General features: G+C 33.6%; 1 protein-coding gene across 1 annotated transcript in view; it reads right to left on the bottom strand.

The window, feature by feature from the left end:
• The window catches only part of LOC128865286 (glycogen phosphorylase), a 33,185-nt gene extending 14,043 nt beyond the window's left edge, over window positions 1–19,142 (bottom strand). Inside the window, exon 1 of the mRNA XM_054105456.1 lies at window positions 18,381–19,142. Within this exon, the coding sequence (XP_053961431.1) occupies window positions 18,381–18,623 (243 nt within the window). The 5' untranslated portion in view covers window positions 18,624–19,142. The remainder of the gene's footprint in view (window positions 1–18,380) is intronic.
• Window positions 19,143–20,034: the final 892 nt, after the last annotated feature.

The following is a 20,034-nucleotide window of genomic DNA, read 5'->3' as shown; positions in this document are numbered from 1 at the left end:
TAAGTTTATCTGTTTGCAAACATTTTATTTTTAGTTGAACGCTCACAATGGGTCAAACATATAAAAATATGCAAATAAAAACAAAATTTAAATTAAAATAACAGTACTAAATATTGATAATAAATATGTAGATATGTGTGTGTGCATATAAATGCTTTGCCTTTTGAGTACTAATTAGCCGGGCGTCAATTATCGCATTTCATTTATGCATCAATAGACTTTGTTGCTATGCTGTACCGTCCCGAATGTTGTAATGCAAATAACAGATTAGCGATTTATGTTAAACAAAAACATTGTGCCTAATTACAAAACATGAAAATGCATTTCCGGGTTTTGATGATCACATAAATTTTATATAAAAACAAAAAGTTAATTAAATATGTTCGAGATGCCCTTAAAATTTGATACTGCAAATGATACAATAAACTCAATGAATGTGTCTTCGCGCCCAACCGATACCAGGGTCACAGTCCACATGACTTGCGGATTATTTTAGTTTTGGTAACTAACCAAGAAAGGCAGGAGTTTGTTAAGTGTCTAGATCTAAAATTGTTTAGCTACAGAAAAATTCTTCAGAGAAATAAAAATTTTGAGATATGGTCATATGTTGTTTGAAAGATCGTAGAGGATCCGACAAATCAATGGTGCTGGGATGCATGTTAAAATCTTGGTATATGGATTGAAATGGTTCAATAGTCAATACAATGGTTCAATACAGTCGAGAAATAGCTTCCCTTAGTATAATCATGTAAAATAATTTTATCTGGCAAATCGAATGATTAGTTGACAGAGGAAACTTTAAAAGGGTAAGAAACTCAACTTTCTTGATGTGAAGTTTGAGGTTATTATATAATGTAGTGTTACGGTGCCCTAATCTGTTTAACCCCTTGCCGTGCCATTTAGCTCGACGAAACTCGGGCCCAAGTGTTACTCGTCAACGGTAAACAGATCAGACTGATGCGCGAGAAATGTCACAATACGAGCCGAAATGTAAATGCCTCTGATATAGACACTTTGCACAATACTGCTCTTGAGGAAATAAACTCTAATACCGTTTGTATTTATTATTTATTTGAAATCGATTCATTACATTACGATCTCTTCAAAAGTCTGGCTTATCATATGTATATTCATTCAAAATTTTCATCACGAGTCAGACTCGTTAAAGCACGGCAAGGGGTTAATTACAGACATTACCTTCTAACTGAAAATCAGGAAAGTACAATATTTCGAAATTTTTATTTAATTAAATATGCCGCCCGAGAGACACTCACTATTAGAAAAAGCTTTTTCTGACATTTTCTTCATACGAATAGTGCATGTGCACAGAAGGGATATATCTTGAACCTTTTACTGTTCACTATGTTCCCCGTCAAGGCGAATTCGTACAAGGTGTTGTTACTAGAGCAACTGTGCCTCTACCTTTGTGCGTTTGTTCACATCCTGATTGAAACTTTGACATTCAAGCTAACAAATTACAAAAACAAAATACAGTTATATCTTGTCGTTGCTTAGTTACATCACCTTGTATATATTTCTTTCGCTACATATAAGCACACCAGCAGAGTAAGTAGCGTCTTAGACATTTGTTTTCAACGTGGACAAAATTCTGAGTAACAGGCTCAAAACCAATGAACTATTCGTGCATAGCCTTATTAATTATTCCTAAAGTGGATGCCCACTTTGTTTATGTCCAACAAACGCTTCTTTTTTATTAACTGTCGGCAATGGAAAGCATCTGACTGTACTTAAATTTCTATCAAAAAACAAAGCTGCTCATAAAAATCATTTGCCTTTCAGAGGCGGCCCAAACCTTTTTGTGTTCCATTAGTAGCACAACATCAATAATTTAAAACACCAAACCATTAGTCACATTTTATTTACCCTAACGTCAATGCGTATGAAAGACATCATATCGTTGGAAAGTTATTTATTTATCTCCGAGTTTATTTGTACAAGTTGACGTTTCGGTATTTTACCTCACAAAAAAACGATTCTTCCGAACGTCACCGCCATTTTTGGCTGTCTCATGTGTTTGAAAATCAAAGTATGCAGAAGATGTTGATAGAATTTTACTCATTGAACTTTGGTTGTCATAGAAAGAAGACCTGTGGACATGGTTGTGCTTTCAGGAGGTAGCAGAGGTAATAACAACTTTTTCAGAAACTTTGCACACAACATGCGCGGAAAACGAATCGGAAGGGAGTTTCTTTCTTTCTTCTTCTACTTTGACAAAAATGTATTTTTGTTTTGATGGTGGACGCTTTTCGACAAATGGAGAGACCTAAATTTTTATGCCGATTCCGATCGCAAGTGGCGGGCATGATCCTCTCATTAAAAAGCAGTTGAGAAAACAGGCGATATGTTTCCTTCAACTTAAAACGCCTTGTTAGGGAAAAATCCACAAACAATTGGTCATACCAAATTCACCAGAACGAACAGACGACGTCCTACTTTCATACTTAATGCCATAAAAAGTTATTTCAGAACAAAAAAATAAATAAATAAACAACTAAAAATAGTCGAAATACTAGGTATAACTGGTTTGGTTTACTTTTAAAAATTGAACGGTCATTACTGAAAGATCCTGTGTTGGCAAGATTGTTTGTTTAAGAATGACGTATTTGCTACTACTTTGGTTAAACTTTTTTCAATTAAATTAATTGCAATTACTTAGAGCAGGCCGTAAATACCAGAAGTAACATGAAAAATTTCCAAAATATGTAAAGGGTATGTATGGATTGCGCTATCGAGAGATGATTAATGATTTTTTATGCCCGGAATTGGATGGTATTGATCTGGACAACATTTATTTTCAACAACACGGTGCTACACAAGCAACGAAACCATTGATCTTTTACGGGAAAAGTTTCCGGATCGTGTTATCTCTCGAAGAGGTGATCACAATTGGCCACCGAGATCTTGTAATTTAACAACTTGTGACTTTTTTCTTTGCGGCCACGTGAAAGAGAAGGTCTACGCCAATAGCCCAGGGTCGATTCAAGACCTCAAAGATGGAATTCGTGAGGCTATCGAGGGCATAGGGCAGCCACTTTGCATTTGGGTTATGGGAAATTTCATGAAAAGGATATTGTCTTGTAAGCGTGGTCGTGGTGGTCATTTGCCTGATGCTATTTTCCACTATTAACGGCATACCTTCCTCTTCATAATGAAATAAACATCAGATCATTTGTATTAAAAAATAGCATTTTTCTTTGAATATCAAAATAACACCTCTTATTTGAAAACCCTTAACATACAAGGTGGCACAAAATTAATCACCCTATCGCCCGTTTGTGAATCGGTCGAAGTGTCGGTACGTACATTAGTAAGCAAATGTACGGTATTAATAAAAAAAAATAGGAAAAAAATCTAAGGGGAAGTTTTTCAAAAATGACAAACAAATTTGTTTTTTATTTAAAAAAAACTTAATGCCTTCCGAAAAAATTTTTTTTAAATACAAGATGTGAAAATAATCACCCTATCGGAAGATTTATAATTTTTGCAAATGGCCTCGTACATCAATCATATTTGATACTTGTAAACTAAACAGCTGCATTATACAAACAGAAATAATCAAATATATAAAAATAGCAATAAAGCGCGTTAAAGTCAGAATAAAGATTTACCTCAGTCAAAATAATTTTTTTACTTAGTATTTTTTTATTTATTAATTTTTTTTTTATTTTTGTTTAAATATTTATGATTGATTTTGCGCCACCCTATATAATACTAATAATGCGAAAACTATGTACATATATACAAATTATACTATACAACGTTCTCTATGACCTTTAGCAAGCGTACTAGCTTTCCAATAAAATGCCATGCAATTGGAGCAATAAATTCTCTCTCTCCGACTATAGTGAGAATTTTTTATTTTTAGTAAAATCAACTTTGAATGTAAGCACAATAATTATAGACTAACGAAAACGTTCTCGAAATGTGTATGGGCCAATTTTTGCCGCCAATTTAAAGTGGGCGACTTGATGTTGTCGCACAAATTGTGGAGCCCACACCCTTAAACCACAACTGTTGTTACACAAAAAATTATATTTAATTTTCGTAGTGCGTATTGAACCCAGAACCTTTCGCCTTTGAGCCACGCACATGCATATGCACATCCAACAAATGAAAATATCACGCATAAGTAGATGGGTGTTCGTGATGAGCACAAGCAAGAGTGTCTCTCGCTAAATTTATATGGTAAAATACATAATTAGAATTGAGAAAAAAAGAAACATACATTTTATTTTATTTATCGTAGACAATTGAATAGGTTTTGTATGTACATATGCATCCTTACAATGACCTTCAGAACACGATATAAAATTTATAATATTTCATACATACAGACATGCATACACACTATTATAATTCAATTGAAATACCAATGGATATATGGACCTTTCTAACACATTAAAGTGTGATGATTAGATGCAGAGTGAAGAAGTGTAATTGAAAAGTTCAAATTTTTGATTAAATTTTAATAAAAACCTATTAATTCCTTGTGACTAGTTTGTGAATAGTTTGAATAGCTCATCTCTTTATTACCCGTATTTGAAGGTATGCATGTATGTATGCGTGTGTGCGGTTATTTAATATGCTTGTCAAAAATTCATTTAAGTCATTATGCAGTGAAAATGGCACGAGCAAGACATAGAAATTTTTCTCTTAAATTTTTTCCTTTATTTTTATCTACTAAATTATAAAATAACAAATGGGAATAGGAGTAGATATGTATGTGCGTTAGTGCAAACTTAAACTGGGTGAATGAATCGTCCAAAAAGTGAAATGCGAATGTGTATACGTATAAGTTATTGTATGCTATGACATTCACTAAGGACAAATCTATAGAATATCTATGGGTCTACATATGTACATATTTTTGTACTATATTTACATACTACACAAACAACCGGATTGTTCACTTGAAATCAAGCATACAGCTGTGTGCAGCTAATTGGACTTGTTGCGAAATTCTGATAAATAAAGCTTTTTTTCTAAAGTTTTCTAATAAATGTATGAATATAATAAAAAGATCACTTTATCTAATATTATTTGTGAGTGTAGTGCGAACATGTAACCAATTCGCCGCCCAATAATATTTCCTGGAAATTAAGCTATTTTCGCATATTTAAAAAAAAAAAGAAAAAGTGAAACATTCTTATGAAAAGTGCCGATAACACTGAGCAGCAGCCAAAAAAGACAAGGGTGACAAGGGTCAATTATAAAAGATGAAAAGCTGTAGAAATATCTAAAATACACCGGTTCGTTCCAGCTTTGCGCATATGCAGATGCCAAACTGGTAATGGCGAAAAACCGAAATGAGCTGCAGACTGCGTTTATAAAACTAGAGAAAATAATTCGAAAATCTGAGCTGATAATTAAAAAAATAATAATAAATAATTGGCGTGCACACTTCTGTAGGTGTTTGGTCAATTCTCTCCTCCTATTTGTGGCGTGCGTCTTGATGTTATTCCACAAATGGAGACACCTACAGTTTTAAACCGACTCCGATCGGCAAATGGTTTTTTTATGAGGAGCTTTTTCATGGCAGAAATACATTCGAAGGTTTGCCGTTGTCTGCCGAGGGGCGAGGGGGTGGGATCAAAATATCAGCGAATAAAGATACATCACTGGCAATTAATGGCAGGGCCTTAGCTGCTAACAAATTTTGCTACTCCAATATGAAGCTGCTGAAATCCAAATTGCTATCGCGTGAGCAAAAATCACGGAATCATAAAGCCTTAATTCGTCCCGTGCTCATTTACGAATGTGAGTTTAAACGCTGAAAATTGCTGGCATTAAGGTTAGGTTAGGTTGAAGCGGTTGTTCACAATGGGACACACTCAGGGCCATTGTGATGCCGCGTTGGGAACTTGTCCTTATCTTTCCTAAAGTCAATGTATACTTTTCAAAAATTTTAGAAGACCCTGAAGATCCAATTGGAATATTCATTAAAAAATTGTCTACCTAAAATTGTAAATCTAGGTCTGGATAGAGCAGGAGGTGCATTAGGTAGCTAATTTATTTTGAAAGAAAAGTACTAAGAAAATTTTATAGACCTGTTAGGCAACAAGATAGTTCCTTTCGAATTAAATATAAGCATAAGTTGGAGCTATTAATCAGAAACGAAACCGTGGTACAGTTCATTAAGTCCCAATAAGATGGCTCTGACACGTTATGAGAATGCGCAGAAAGCGAGAGAGCTTTATTTTGAAAAGCACTTGATTGTGTCCGATTGGAGAACTAAGAAGAGGACGCCTAAAAACAGATGGCTGGAAGAAGTGGAAGCAGACTTTAAACAGCTAAACGTGAGGCATCGGAAGGAAGTGGCTTTGAATAGGGAGAGATTTCGTGAAGCTAAGACGAGAGAGAAGAATAGTGGACTATTTTGTATTTCACCAGCACAATTTTTTTATAGTGTATTAAAGTTTTCCTTATTTATTCTCAATTTGCTTAAATTATTTGGAAAAATATAAATAAACTAAATTTTCCATCAATATTCGCTTTAAACGTCTATAAAAATATATAAAATTGAATGACGCATTTTTTTTTGAATATTTTAACCCGATAATTCCTACCAGTGTGGCTCATTACGACACTTATTTGTAAAAATCTGAAAAATATTGGTTTTGTAAAGTGGAGGATTAAATTTTCCGCAAAATTATTTCCCAGAAAATTTCAGTAAGGGTCTTCGCAAGCGAAAATAATATGCAGTAATTGACAGAAGCACACCATTAATTTATTTCAATATTATAAGTGTCATGAATCACATCACATCGAGCGAGAATTTCTCTTTGAAAGGTTACTCAATACCATTTCATGCTCATGTCGCCATGCATTTATTGTAATCTTTTATATATTTAACAGCTTGAATGTCACCGTAGCACAATGTAATCGTGTGTGACGACCATTCGATAGCTCCGAGGGTCAAAGCCTCCATGAAGTAACAATTTATAGAAAAAATGTTTCCCCATTAGTAGTCGCTATTCGGCAGGCAATGGTAAACCTCCGTGGGCATTTCTGCCATAAAAATGTGTTTCATATAACTCTCTGCTCTCCGGAGTCTGTACTAAATACAATGTACATAGGTACCTCTATGTGTAGAACATCAGCTTAGCCAAATACCCAATAGAGGATGTGCTACATATATTTATTTAGATATCTATGACTGTATTCATAATGATTATAGAGACATAAATCGATAAAAATTCTGGCTCTAAAATGCCAAAGGGTAAGTAAAGCTCGCCAATAACTATCTAGGGTTAATATATTATACAAGTGCCACGTATGTTGTGATTAGTTCAATAAATTCAAGGTTTATTCTTGATTATTCTAGAGTTAGAACTTTTAATCAGGCACGTTGACACCAAAAATGCTGGTGTGAGACCAACTATAATACTATACAAATACAAATTAACCATTTAAAAATAAGCAGCTAATATATCTTTATCAATAACTGTTGTAAAAATTAAAAGGACCATCGCTAGGAAATTAGAGATCTTAAGTGAACAGAGAATAAAATAGCCTATAGAACTAAATTTCTCCCTTAGGCGACCTAGGCAGTTACTGCTACAGATTTAAGCCTGGAAAATTAGACGTTTACACTTATTTTGCCTGCAGAGCAAAGCTAAACAACTGCCTTCAACGGCGTTTAGTTAGTGGTAAATCATTCATTTCTAATTTTGTCCGGCATTGCTTCTAATTAGATAGTCGCAGCTGTATTTGCCACACGCTTGAAATTCAATGTGTACACATAGACAACTACATACATAAACCACTTTCGTTTTTCAGGAACATTGAATACGTTGATTTTCCTTTTTGTGGAATGCGAAATTGCGTGCGGGCCCCCACAAATGGAGGGGCCTACAGTTTCAAGCCCACTCCGAACGGCAGGTATTTTTTATAAGAAACTTTTTCATGGCAGAAATACACTCGGAGGTTTGCCATTGCCTGCCGAGGGGCGACCGCTATTAGAAAAAACTTTTTCTGAATACTGATATTGCACCGAGAGTCGAACAGACGTTCTCTCTCTGAATTCCGAATGGTAGTCACGCACCAACTCATTCGGCCACGGCGGCCGCCTTTGCGGTTGTAATAAATTTGGATATGGGTGTCGTACTGGTTGGATTTCCGCTGAAAGAGCAGTGATGCATAACAGGAGATTATGAAGGATAAACAAGATTTATTAATTCTATAAATAAATACACTATAAAATTGGTATGGCTCCTTGCTGTGGTAGCTGAGAGTAGACATACAACCGCAAAAGTTTAAAACACAATTTCTCGGAATAACCAATATCATCTTGTTATACCCCAAACCCAAAAACAATTCAGATTCTTAGAAACGCTTAAGTAATTCGTGCAGTCGGGATTGAATGAACTTCGCGATCGACTGAAATTTTTTTCAGTGAGTAATCTAAAGAGTGAAGACATAATTTCTTTTTTCTATTGATTATAGTGAACAAACATTAAGAATTATATGCAAAGCATGTTAAAACTGTGTCAGAAGTTATTACAGCCTATTGAGTGTGCTGAAGAAAATACGAACTCTCTTGATAATATCTACCTGTACTTCGCAAAGTTTAAAGATTCAGCTGTAAGGAAGTGTCATAAAGGAAAATAAGAGTGAATCAATATTAAAGACTTTTGGAGAAAAAAAAATGTAGGTTGGCGTACTACCCCAGGCTGTCGAAGAAAGGAGCGTCCAGTGACCTTAGTCGTCTAGCTGCCAAGTCCGGACATTTACAGAGAAAGTTCTCTATAATCTCCTTTTCTGAAAGGTCCCTATATCTTCTGCAATGGTGGTTAAATGGTAACCCTAGCTTTTCCGCGTGTGTGCCGATCATCTAGTGACCGGTAAACACTGCTAAGAGTTTAAAAATTGGATGGCGAGGACTTTCTGAGTCCTCCGTATATTTAATGAGTAAATTAACTTAAATTGTCATTAAATTCTTAATTGTATATGAACAATCTTGGTTGAGTGTAAAGGCCTTGCACGAATTGGTTCACTGTATCCGGATTGTGATGTAATTAGTAAGAAGCCTTCAACAGAAACTTGGAATGGACTTTATGAATGGATTACGTTACTACGAAACCAGCGCAGGAAATCGTATTCGATAACTAATAGAAAGCACTTATAAGTATAAGATATTAGTTTGGGGGAAAAGAAATCCATTTATTTTGCGTCAAATTTTTGCGCAAATGGTTTAAAAGTGTTTTATTGTCGATCTTTAGCTCCTGGGTGATGCTATGACTACTAATATGCCGGTTAACCACGATAATTCCTGTAATTATTTTATTGATTAAAAATATAATTATAAATAATTATATTATATTGAGAAAGCCACTAGTAGCTAAGACTATCGGCCTTGGCTGAGCTTATAGGTCGGAGAATTTCAAAACATGAAATATGAAGGATCGATTCAAGTAGGTTATGTCACAACTTGATCGAAAACAAAATTTGGAGTAGACTTCCAAATCACTTACATCCAATTTTCCTTTGGATTAACTTTTTTACTAATAAAAACAAAAATACGTTTTTACTAATGAAAGATATGATTTTGAGTGATAGAAACGTAAAAGGTTGAAACCTCCACGCGTTCAATTCTTGTCTGTTTGTACACAGCAGCTGTCTATTTCATAGGTGTCAAGTATTTGCAAAAAATATAAATATTCCCATTGGGTGATAATTTCGCGCCACCTTTTATTAGCATGCTAACACCAGAGCTTAGGTTAGGTTAGGCTGATCTGGCTGGCTGAAAGCCATCCCATAGACCTACTGGCCTTTAGTGTTACCAGATGGAGCTAGACCTTTACGTTTCTTTGTAATACACACCAATCTAAGTAAAATCTGAAGCACCCAGGGCTTGACTACAGAATAGTAACTATTGGGATGTTTCATTTAGGGCAATTACCATATACCTGCATTTGCCCAATATTACGTTAAAAAAATGAATAGAGTCTTTAACATAAATTCCAATTCATTAGAGTTGCAAAGTAGTTTTTCAAGCATGAACTCGACCTGCTACGATGCGTCAAAGAAAAGTACATACATACATATGTACTTATGTATATCTAATTTATGGAAACATAGATCTTGGTAACGCGGCAGTAACTTTTGCATCACCTTTCGTTTCTTTCCCATAAAGTGAACTAAAACTAAAATTGACACGCCCTCTTGTGGGTGGGTCCAAACTAAAGATTTACGAACCTATCTATGTACGTATGTAAATATGTGTATGCATGTAAATGTGTGTATTTGAGTACTCAATGTATGTACAACTCGGCATTTAACACAAATAGGTGTATAATTAAAAATTCGTACATGTGAAAGCAGATGCATGGGGTAAAGCACAATTAAACTTACGACACACATTTTCTGCCCTCTAGCAGACGTTTGTTTACATTTTGTATCGAACAATGCACCGCAAAAACATCTAAACATATCTCTTGGGAACTCAACGAACCTTGAGAACTTGGCACAAATCTGTTGCACCATTAAACAATGCTGCATATGTATTCGTCGATGTATATATGTACATTAGAAAATGACCAAAAGCGAAAATATATCAAAGAGTAAGTCACTGTAGATATGGTCTACATAAGAGCATGCATATGTATGGGTGTATGCAGATGCACATTACCACAATTTACAAATTGCGACTAATGATTTCATCTACTTATTCATCTATAGAAGTACACACATACACCTACACGAAATAAGCAAAACAGACGTAAGAAGGAATAATTTTCGAAAGAGGATTTCAAGACAGCAGAAAAAAAGGCAAATACCTATTACAGGTATGCCAATTATATAGGGTTTTCCGATAACAGGTGTTATAGGTGAATGGATTGCGCTATTGAGAGATTATTTACGATTTTTTATGGCCGGAATTGGATGGTATTGATCTGGACAAAGTTTATTTTCAACAAGATGGCGCTACGTGCCACACATGCAACGAAACCATTGATCTTTTACGGGAAAAGTTTCCAGACCGTGTTATCTCTCGAAGAGGTGATCACAATTGGCCACCGAGATCTTGTGATTTAACACCTTGTGACTTTTTTCTTTGTGACCACGTGAAAGAGGAGGTCTGCGCCAACAGCCCAGGGTCGATTCAAGACCTCAAAGATGGAATTCGTGAGGCTATCGAGGACATAGGGCAGCCACTTTGCAATTCGGTTATGGAAAATTTTATAAAAAGGATAGTGTAGTATAAGCGTGGTCGTGGTGGTCATTTGCCTGATGCTATTTTCCACTATTAACGGCATACCTTCCTCTTTATAATGAAATAAACATTCATTTATATTAAAAAATAGCATTTTTCTTTGAATAAAAAAATAACACCTCTTATTAAAAACCCTTTAGTAGACAAGTGCATACATGCATACAACTCTGTTAGAAAAAATAACAACACATAATTAGTGAAATTTTTTCCGCGGAATCGGCCGCGCTCAACATTGTAGTCGTACTGAAGAAAAACGAAAACTTTTTAAACAAATTGCTATTGGAGGGAAAACTTACAACTTCATCCACGGATTTACTCGGCTCTTCAGCGAAAATGATTGCTAACGTTAAGATATGGGCAGCAATAAGCGAAATAAGAAGTTGCAAAGAAGCACCTACGAGGCTAGAGGTGAGAAAAGTACTGGCTTTGGTCGGTGAAAACCCTTTTATACCTCTAAAAAGATTAGATATGGGCTAAATCATATTTGGACTCGTCAATAAGCAGAAAGAAGATCATTACAGCGAAACTTTACGGAAGGAGCCCGAGAATAGTACCATCCTTGCTACCATGACATTTACAGACCAGAATAAAATTTGCTGAAGAGCAGCTGCTTTGGCCAATTCAAAAATAGGGGAACCATTTATGGTTCGATGAAACCAAACTAGTTTTATTTGGTTCCAAAGAATGCATACGAAGGCTAAAGAATGCTTTTTTAACGCTAAACATGTTGCCAGCACAGTAAAGCATGGATGTGCGGAAATCGAGGTATGGAGCTGCTTCACCTTCTACGGTACTGGACCAGTATGGATGCCAAGTTGTACGTGGTGATAATGGCTTCAACCATGTTACCACATGTGGCGATAACGATCCAAAGCATACCAGCAAGTGGACAAGAACTTGATTCCTTTCAAACGGAATTAAGCGCAAGAGCTTGGTGGCTCAGGCAACTCACTTCAATGCCATTGAACATTTTTGGGATAGATGTCAAAGAAGATGTAGGCAAAGAAAACCTACAAATAGAATGTAGGAAGAATGCACTGGAAGAATGTGAGAAAATAATGGAAGATCATTCCCGTCGAAAAGTAAAGGGCTTTTCAAAAGACGCGTGTCAATGTAGTTTTAAAATAAAATATGTAAAAATTTAAACTTTTACAGGTTTCACTATATTTTTTTTTTTCAATATACGGCTTTTAATAATTATGTATGAAAAATTACATCATTTAAATGCCAACCACGTGCACGTCTATAGGTAAAATCCGTCAATTCTCTCAATTCATGAATACCAAATCGTTGAGAAAGTGGAGATATCGATGATGAAGGTTGTTCAGCGAAACTTTTTGCCAGTCTTTTTTTCTATCTTCGACAGAACTAGTTTCTTGAATTTTTTCACCAATCTTTGAATTGTGACTCATTCGGATGATTATTCCCACAAAAAAATTTTACGAATTTTACGATATGTGGTTCTTAAAGATGGACCATTTTCATAATAACTTTCAATAATTTTGTTCTTTCGTGCAAAATTGTGCATCTGTCTACTTGATAAACATCAAAAGTGGCGCCTAGGAATTATTCACTACTGCTTCCTAGGCATCACTTTCGAAAGCAGCACTACTCGCCAACTAGGGCTACTCCACGAAATTGCAATAATTTAAGCCTTATTTTGTGTTATTATAATTTAGAATTAATTCCTTTAAGTTTATGTTTGATGTTATGCGTTGACTACTCCTATTTTTAATCAGAATCAAAATGTTTCTCTTCACAAGAGGTTATTTTTATAAAAAATAGAGTACAACATTTTTCGTTGATAACCGTTTTTCTTGCAAACCGAAACAGGACAAAAAAAAAAACAAAATAAATATCACAGATGAAATCTCGTTAATAGATATTTTTTCTTCGGTAGAAATTTTGAACTAATATATTTGCCACAGCTATTCTTTCGAAAAGAGTTGTGAGTGCAATAAGGCATGGCAAGTGAAGTTCTCTTCAAAGTAGTTTTGCTCTCAGAAAGCAATTGTGAAAATGACTTGCTGAAAACTAATTAAGGGGGGAAGTCCATCGTTCTTGTTTCGATATTTTGAAAGCATAGTATCGTAAGAATATACTGTGAAATTTTTATGCGGAATATGCCTAATTTTATAACTTCTATAGCCCATTAACTATGTAGAGAGCGGTCCGCGCGCTCCTGTGCATCAAACTTTAAACGCATTTATCTCGAAACAGTATTTTTATAACTCAAAGTTATATATATAACTCAAAAGTTATCGACCGATTTGTTTGAAGTTTGGTGAGGCCTTTCTGTATATCGGAAGGATACACCTAAAATTTCAGATATTTCGCGTTGATAAATTACTTTTTGGGGGTTAGAGATGTCAATAAAATAGCCCTAAATTCTTACTTTTTTTCAAAGGCTTATTTTATAATTAATTTTATGCTTGTTTTTTTAATTTTATAGGTTCATCCTTTCCGTTAATATGTTATAAAAAAAATCAATTTAATTTTGTTGTTTCAGATCGATATATTAAGAGTAATAGAGCGGTTTGGGACTTCGCGCCGTAGGCAGTCGACAAGAAATGACCCTGAGCCGCGCTTTTTGGAAAAAAGAGGAAAAAAAAACTTTTCTTTTTGTACTCTCGAAAGGTTAAATAAAGTTGTGTTAAATCTGCAAATAATGTAATTATTTTATCACCTTTAAAAATATCTTTAAAAAATTACCGATTTTGAGGCTTCTACATGGCTTTCCCCCCTGTCGCTGAAATTCTCAATAAAAAATTCAGTTTAGGAGTACATGACAGGTGGTAAAACACATTTCTTACCTTGGCAAAAGGAGGAAAATATATTATATCATAGATTTTTCTAACACCCCACTATTTTTGCTTCTAAAGAAATGAAAATTTGTGTATTTACATTTGTAAAATACATTTTTCTTAACACTTCAAAATGAATTTGGACCCCTACTGCGTACGATGCTATTTACTACGTCGCGCCTATTTTAGTCATAGTTTCACTCATTCTTTCTTCATTCATTTTGGCAATACGCAGACTGCAACGAATGCTACGAGTTTCTGCATTTTATTTCACAACGTCTGGCAGGTAGTCGCTACAAACACAGAGCATAGTCAAATATGCCATATGATCATTTGTTGCATTTCTTCTACGCGCACATATACATACATACGTATCTTTATTATTGCGCTTGTTTTCTAATTTGGATGAACTTCGCACTGTTTTCGAAAATAGTTGGTATGTAAGAACAGAGTGAACTAATCTACTTGATTAGCTATTTGCTTCTTTTTCTTATTTTTTATATGAACAACGGGCAGAGAGAATAGAAAGCGTTCTGCGTTAAGAAAAATACGTGCATACATATGCATATAATAAGCAACAAATTTGAATTGCTGTCGTTAAAATGTGAGGTTAGAAGAGCAGATTGTAAAGGAAAGCAAACGAAAAGTATTACAGCATCAATAAGGATTTTTGCATTGGAAAACTTGAAATATTTTGTATCTAAGTAAAAGGGATTTTAAAAGTAGTCAATAATAAGTTGATAATTTAATATAGAGTAATAAATCCAATTCTTACTATATTTTTAATCAGAGTTAAATAGTTTTATATTTTAATTGAAGTAGCTTAGATTAAAAAAACAATTTATATCATATTTCATGCTTTTTAGTTCAAAATATCAAATTCCTACGCCCTGCTATAATCGAAGAATTCAATCAAGAATTTATATGGGGCGATAAACCCTTAATTTCTGTGCATTATGTCAAATTTTAAATTATATTTTATAATCTTATCTTAATTAATTTGGTTGTTTGATTTTTCAGTTCATTTTGCTTTGTTTCTTTAAGGTTGCCAGATTTTTATTTAAATTATTAAATCACAAATTTATTCACTGAAGTAATGAAAGCAAAAACTAGTAAATTCTAAAGTTTTTAAAACTAAAATGAAATTCATACGCGTGTTAAGCAACCAATAAATATGTAATTATTAAAAAATATTTTATTTATCTAACATTTATCACATTTTTGGTAGTGACATCTATTAGATCACTTGCGTTTTCACTTTTGAGAACTTCGAGTAAGTAAAATTCATTGCAGTTTAAATCGCGTGCCTTTTTTCAGCTGCATGAGAACTATCGATATCGATAACTATGGTTAGCCAGTTGAGAATGGCATATTGTGTGGACATTTCTGTTCAGTAAAGTTTGGCAAGTCCTCATTAATCGTTTAACGCCAGAACAACGCTTCCAACTGTAGAAATTTACTTCGAAAAAAAAAAAAACAATCTATTCGCGAAGTTCATAGGCGAAGTGTTGAAGAAGACGTCGTAACGTCCACTTGTCGTCGTTCCCAATTTGCTGCCGTTTTGTCTAGTAGGTACGTCGAAAATTCTACATAACGGTCTTGGTCTTCGCGCCTATAAAATACAGCTGGTGTAAGAATTTCAGCCAAATTATCATCGATTGCGTCGCATTTTTGCCGATTGCGCTCATTTAGATTTATTATGCAGTTTTATTAGAAAAAGTACTACAAAATTGGACTGATCGAATGAACTATGTAACTCGTAGTCGCGGTGGAAATATGCCGGATATTATATTAAAAGCCTAAATGTCATGAAATGATCCTGGTAGAATTTGTATAATTAAAAAATAGACATTTCAACAATATTTCTGTTAAGTATTATCATTTTTTATTCTCGAAGTCTTAAAAAACAACCGATATTAGAGATACATTTAATTTTAAGTTCTCTTTCGACAATTTTAATAAGAAGTCGATTTAATTTTTTGCGCCAGCAAAGGAACATCATACTCAATATTCTTGCAGTTGCTGCTTTAAGTGCGAAATGTATAGAAAAATTTAATTAGAATTATTTTCAAATTCCGTAAATGAGTTACTACTTAAAAGCGTCATCCATAGTCATTCCACATTTTCTATAATTTTTTTTTTTCAAAAAAAAAAAACAAAAAAATGTTTTTCAATTCATTACAATTAAGTGCATTTTTTGTAAATTCAGAATATTAGCGTAGGTACTGATTTAAAGAATAAAACCAATCAGTACTACAGTTGAAACATTAGTATTGTCCTAATCAAATCAGCAGGTCTGGCAACCCTAACTGGGTTTAACTTTCTCTTATTAATTACTTGTATTAAATATTTTATGCTTTTTTGCAAGTTTTAGATGTTTTATTTTATTTTATTTAGTTTTAATTGAATTGATTTGATTTAATTTAGTTTTTTCTTATTAAACTTTTACTTTATGGCCAAATTGTCAATGGGAAAAGATGTATAAAATAAATGGGGACTCTAAAAAAAAAAATATGTTAGTCTAAACTCTTGTGATCTGTTGTAATTTAATTTAATTTTTTCATTAAATTTTTACTCTGTTTTATTTTACTTTCAACATTTGTAGTCTGTTTCGTTTTATTTTATATTTTTACTTTATTTTACTTTCTTGAATTTGTTCCTCTCATTACTCTATTTTTAAATGATTTATTTTTAATTTTAGAGAGATGTTATGATTTCTTCTACATTCTGAAATATTAATGTATTTGATTTTATTTATTCAAATTTTTTTTTTTATTTCATAGTATTTTATTTTTGAAACTTTTTATTTTAATCAATTTTATTTTATTTTAATATATTTCATTTCGTTTTATTTAATTTGAATTTTGGCTTTTAATTGTATTTTGTGTTGTTGTATTTAATATTTTATTTTATTTTACTTCATTTGATTTTATTCCGTTATTATTGTACATACATATGTATTTTTAACTGACTTAATGCTATTTTTAGAGATAAATAAACAAATTAAATAATATTTACTATTATTTTACTGATATTTTATTTTGTTTTATTTTATTTTACTTTATTAGTTACTACTTTATTTATTTATATTTCAGTTAATTTTTTAATTTAATTTAATTTTACATTTTACTATTTATTTATTTTTTTATTTTATACTATTTTTATTTCGTCTCATTTTTTTATTTTATTTAATTTTACAATATCTTATTTACCACTTATTTTATATTATTTCTATTTTGTTTCATTTGTATTCAATTTTTTGAATTTAATTTAATTTTACAATATATTCTTTACTATTTATTTCATTTTATATTATTGTACTTTTAATTTTTAATAGTTATTTTAGATATTTATTACCAGTGTATTTTTTAATAATTTTACTTTACTTTTTGTTATATTTTATTTGACCTTTACTTTTTTTTTGTCATTACTTTTACATTTATCCTTAACGGTAGTGAAATCTCAAACTTGACCTTCTCAAGTGCATGTAGGTACATACATACATAGTACGTACACATCGAAGTCTGAATGCAATTTATAGTATTTAACAGAAATTCATTACCAGTAAGTGTGGGCTGGATTATGAGTAAATGCATATTACTTATCAGAAAGACTTATTTCAAGCCTAAGGAATTCTGGTTTTAAAATATTTGCTAGTAGATATCTATGCATGAATGTACGTACACCTCCATCAAACCAAAAAATAATAAAAAACAATCAATGACTCCATGTTCATCGCTTTAAATTGTTCGCACGCTTGTACATACATATATAAGATATATGTAGGTACGAATGTATGCATATGAATATCTGCATATGTATATGTACGCGTGCAAATGCAAGCAAAAAAATTAAGTGTATGAAGGCTAATTTGAAGTATGAGGCATATTATGCAAAGAAAAGTTGCGTATCATTTCGTATATCACATATGTATATATATGTGTATTGATATATGGAATATATTTGCATACATATTCCTCTATTTAGAGTCCTCATCTCTTAACAGTACCGCCATAGCAACCAGTGCAACCGCATTTATATTTCTAATATTTCACACATCCCAACAATTAACCTTTGTGAATACTATTATATCCAGTTGACTACCTCCAATAGCACCCCCACACATAATTGCTGTCTTTCAGCTCCAATTGGTGGGCTGACAGAAGCTGCGAGCCATGCATATGTAAATACATACATACATACTCAGCACATTAAAAATGTTAATATGTACATACATATGACCCATTTGCTCGCTTAGCCATTTCTTTTATCTACATGCACACATACACATACATATATATGTAGTATATGTATAGCCACGATTTGTTAGTAACACTTACTTTTGGGTCCTTTTCGTAGTACATCTGCTGGGTGCGTATCCATCTGCCCACCATATTATCGCGCACAGTGTTGGCCAATGCAAAGTAGTAATCGCGCAATGTTGCCACATTACGATCCTTCACCAACGTGTAGTGAAGGTGGCGATTGAAATTCTTTTTCACCAGTGTGACGTTGCCGACCTCGGCAATACCGCGCACACTAATTTGCTTGCGGCGCTCCTCATCTGTTTGCGGCTTCGACATTATTGGTTACGAAAATTGCTTTCTCCTTTCTACTGCACTTATTTATTAATTTGAAAATACTGTAATTTATGTTTTGTACGATGACCGTAGAGAGCACTAAAGTTTAATTTTTATATTCGTATATATTTTATTTATTACTTAACCGAGAAAAAAATCTGATCCTAGATCAGCAATACACCGTACCGCACCGCAGTAGATGAAAGGCAACGTCGATTATAAATTTTTGTTGGACGACCACAGATGACAACGAACGACAACCGTTTGCTACGAGCTCTGGAGTACTTCTCAGCGCAAACGTTTTCTTTGGCGACAACTCACTCACCCTCAAGATTAGTTTCGTTTGCTTGCTGCTACACTCCGCTATATCAAATGCTTTTAGCTATGTAGCTCTTTTCTTATTTACGCTCGCCTAATTAACAACCATTTCGTTGTTATACTCTTCGTCTACGCTCTTCGATTTATTTACAAAGTTTACCACTGATAAGCGGCGCTTGCAGCAACTAAAGTTGATTCTGAATTAAAACCTCAATCGTAAAAACCACAAACCTTTTCCGCATAACAAATGATAACCTTTTAAGCCAGTATGTTAACTAGGCAAAAGTTTCTCCCAACCGCCCACAGTGCGATTTCATGTGCCGCTCACAGGTATTCAGTTGCTCGACTCGACGACTCTCTTGCAAAGCAAACATTTCATCGGTCACCTTGTCCGAAGGTCATACATGCGTATACAGTTTGAAGCGCATACGAACGGCAAGCGTTTACAAACATATGGTTGGCGTTGGCTGTTGACAGTTCGATTCTTTAATCCATGGGTAAAGAGAACAAAACACAGCGTTGGAGTACGCTCAAACTATCATAATTCAGCTCATTTTACTCCATATGAAATGAAAGAAGCATTTGTGTATGATTACATTCTCGTTTTGTTGTCACAATTGGCGGTATTTTGGGCCACAGCTGAGTGAGGATATGTCATGTGGACTATGTTCGCTGCGCGCACTCTAGCGGCTATGTTGTTGTACTGAGATTGCCGAAACATAGCTTTGTTTACATCTCCTCACCAATAGATGGCGTTCACAACTGAGGCGCGCTGCTTCCTTCGTATTTGCAGTGGCGAATTTTCATAGTGAACAAAATCACAAACGTGTAATAATAGTGATATTCAGACCGATCTCGTTATTATAATAGATACTTAACTGATATATTTGTAGAATTGTGAAAGTTTCGCTATTTGATTGTACTATTAATTTTATTATTGACGTTTGGCAACAGCTGATTTCCGCTTAAATTGCATAGCTTGACACCTTGAAAGTTCGTTAATTGCCACCTAACGAAGTAACGAGTTTTGTTTGAATATCTTGAACATAAGTTGTTTGTATTTATATACCCTATTCAGCAACAATTTTTTTCAAAA

The sequence above is a fragment of the Anastrepha ludens genome, chromosome 5 (genome assembly GCF_028408465.1).
Source record: "Anastrepha ludens isolate Willacy chromosome 5, idAnaLude1.1, whole genome shotgun sequence".
In the NCBI taxonomy this organism is placed as follows: Eukaryota; Metazoa; Arthropoda; class Insecta; order Diptera; family Tephritidae; genus Anastrepha; species Anastrepha ludens.
This window is presented reverse-complemented; position numbering and strand designations above follow the sequence as displayed.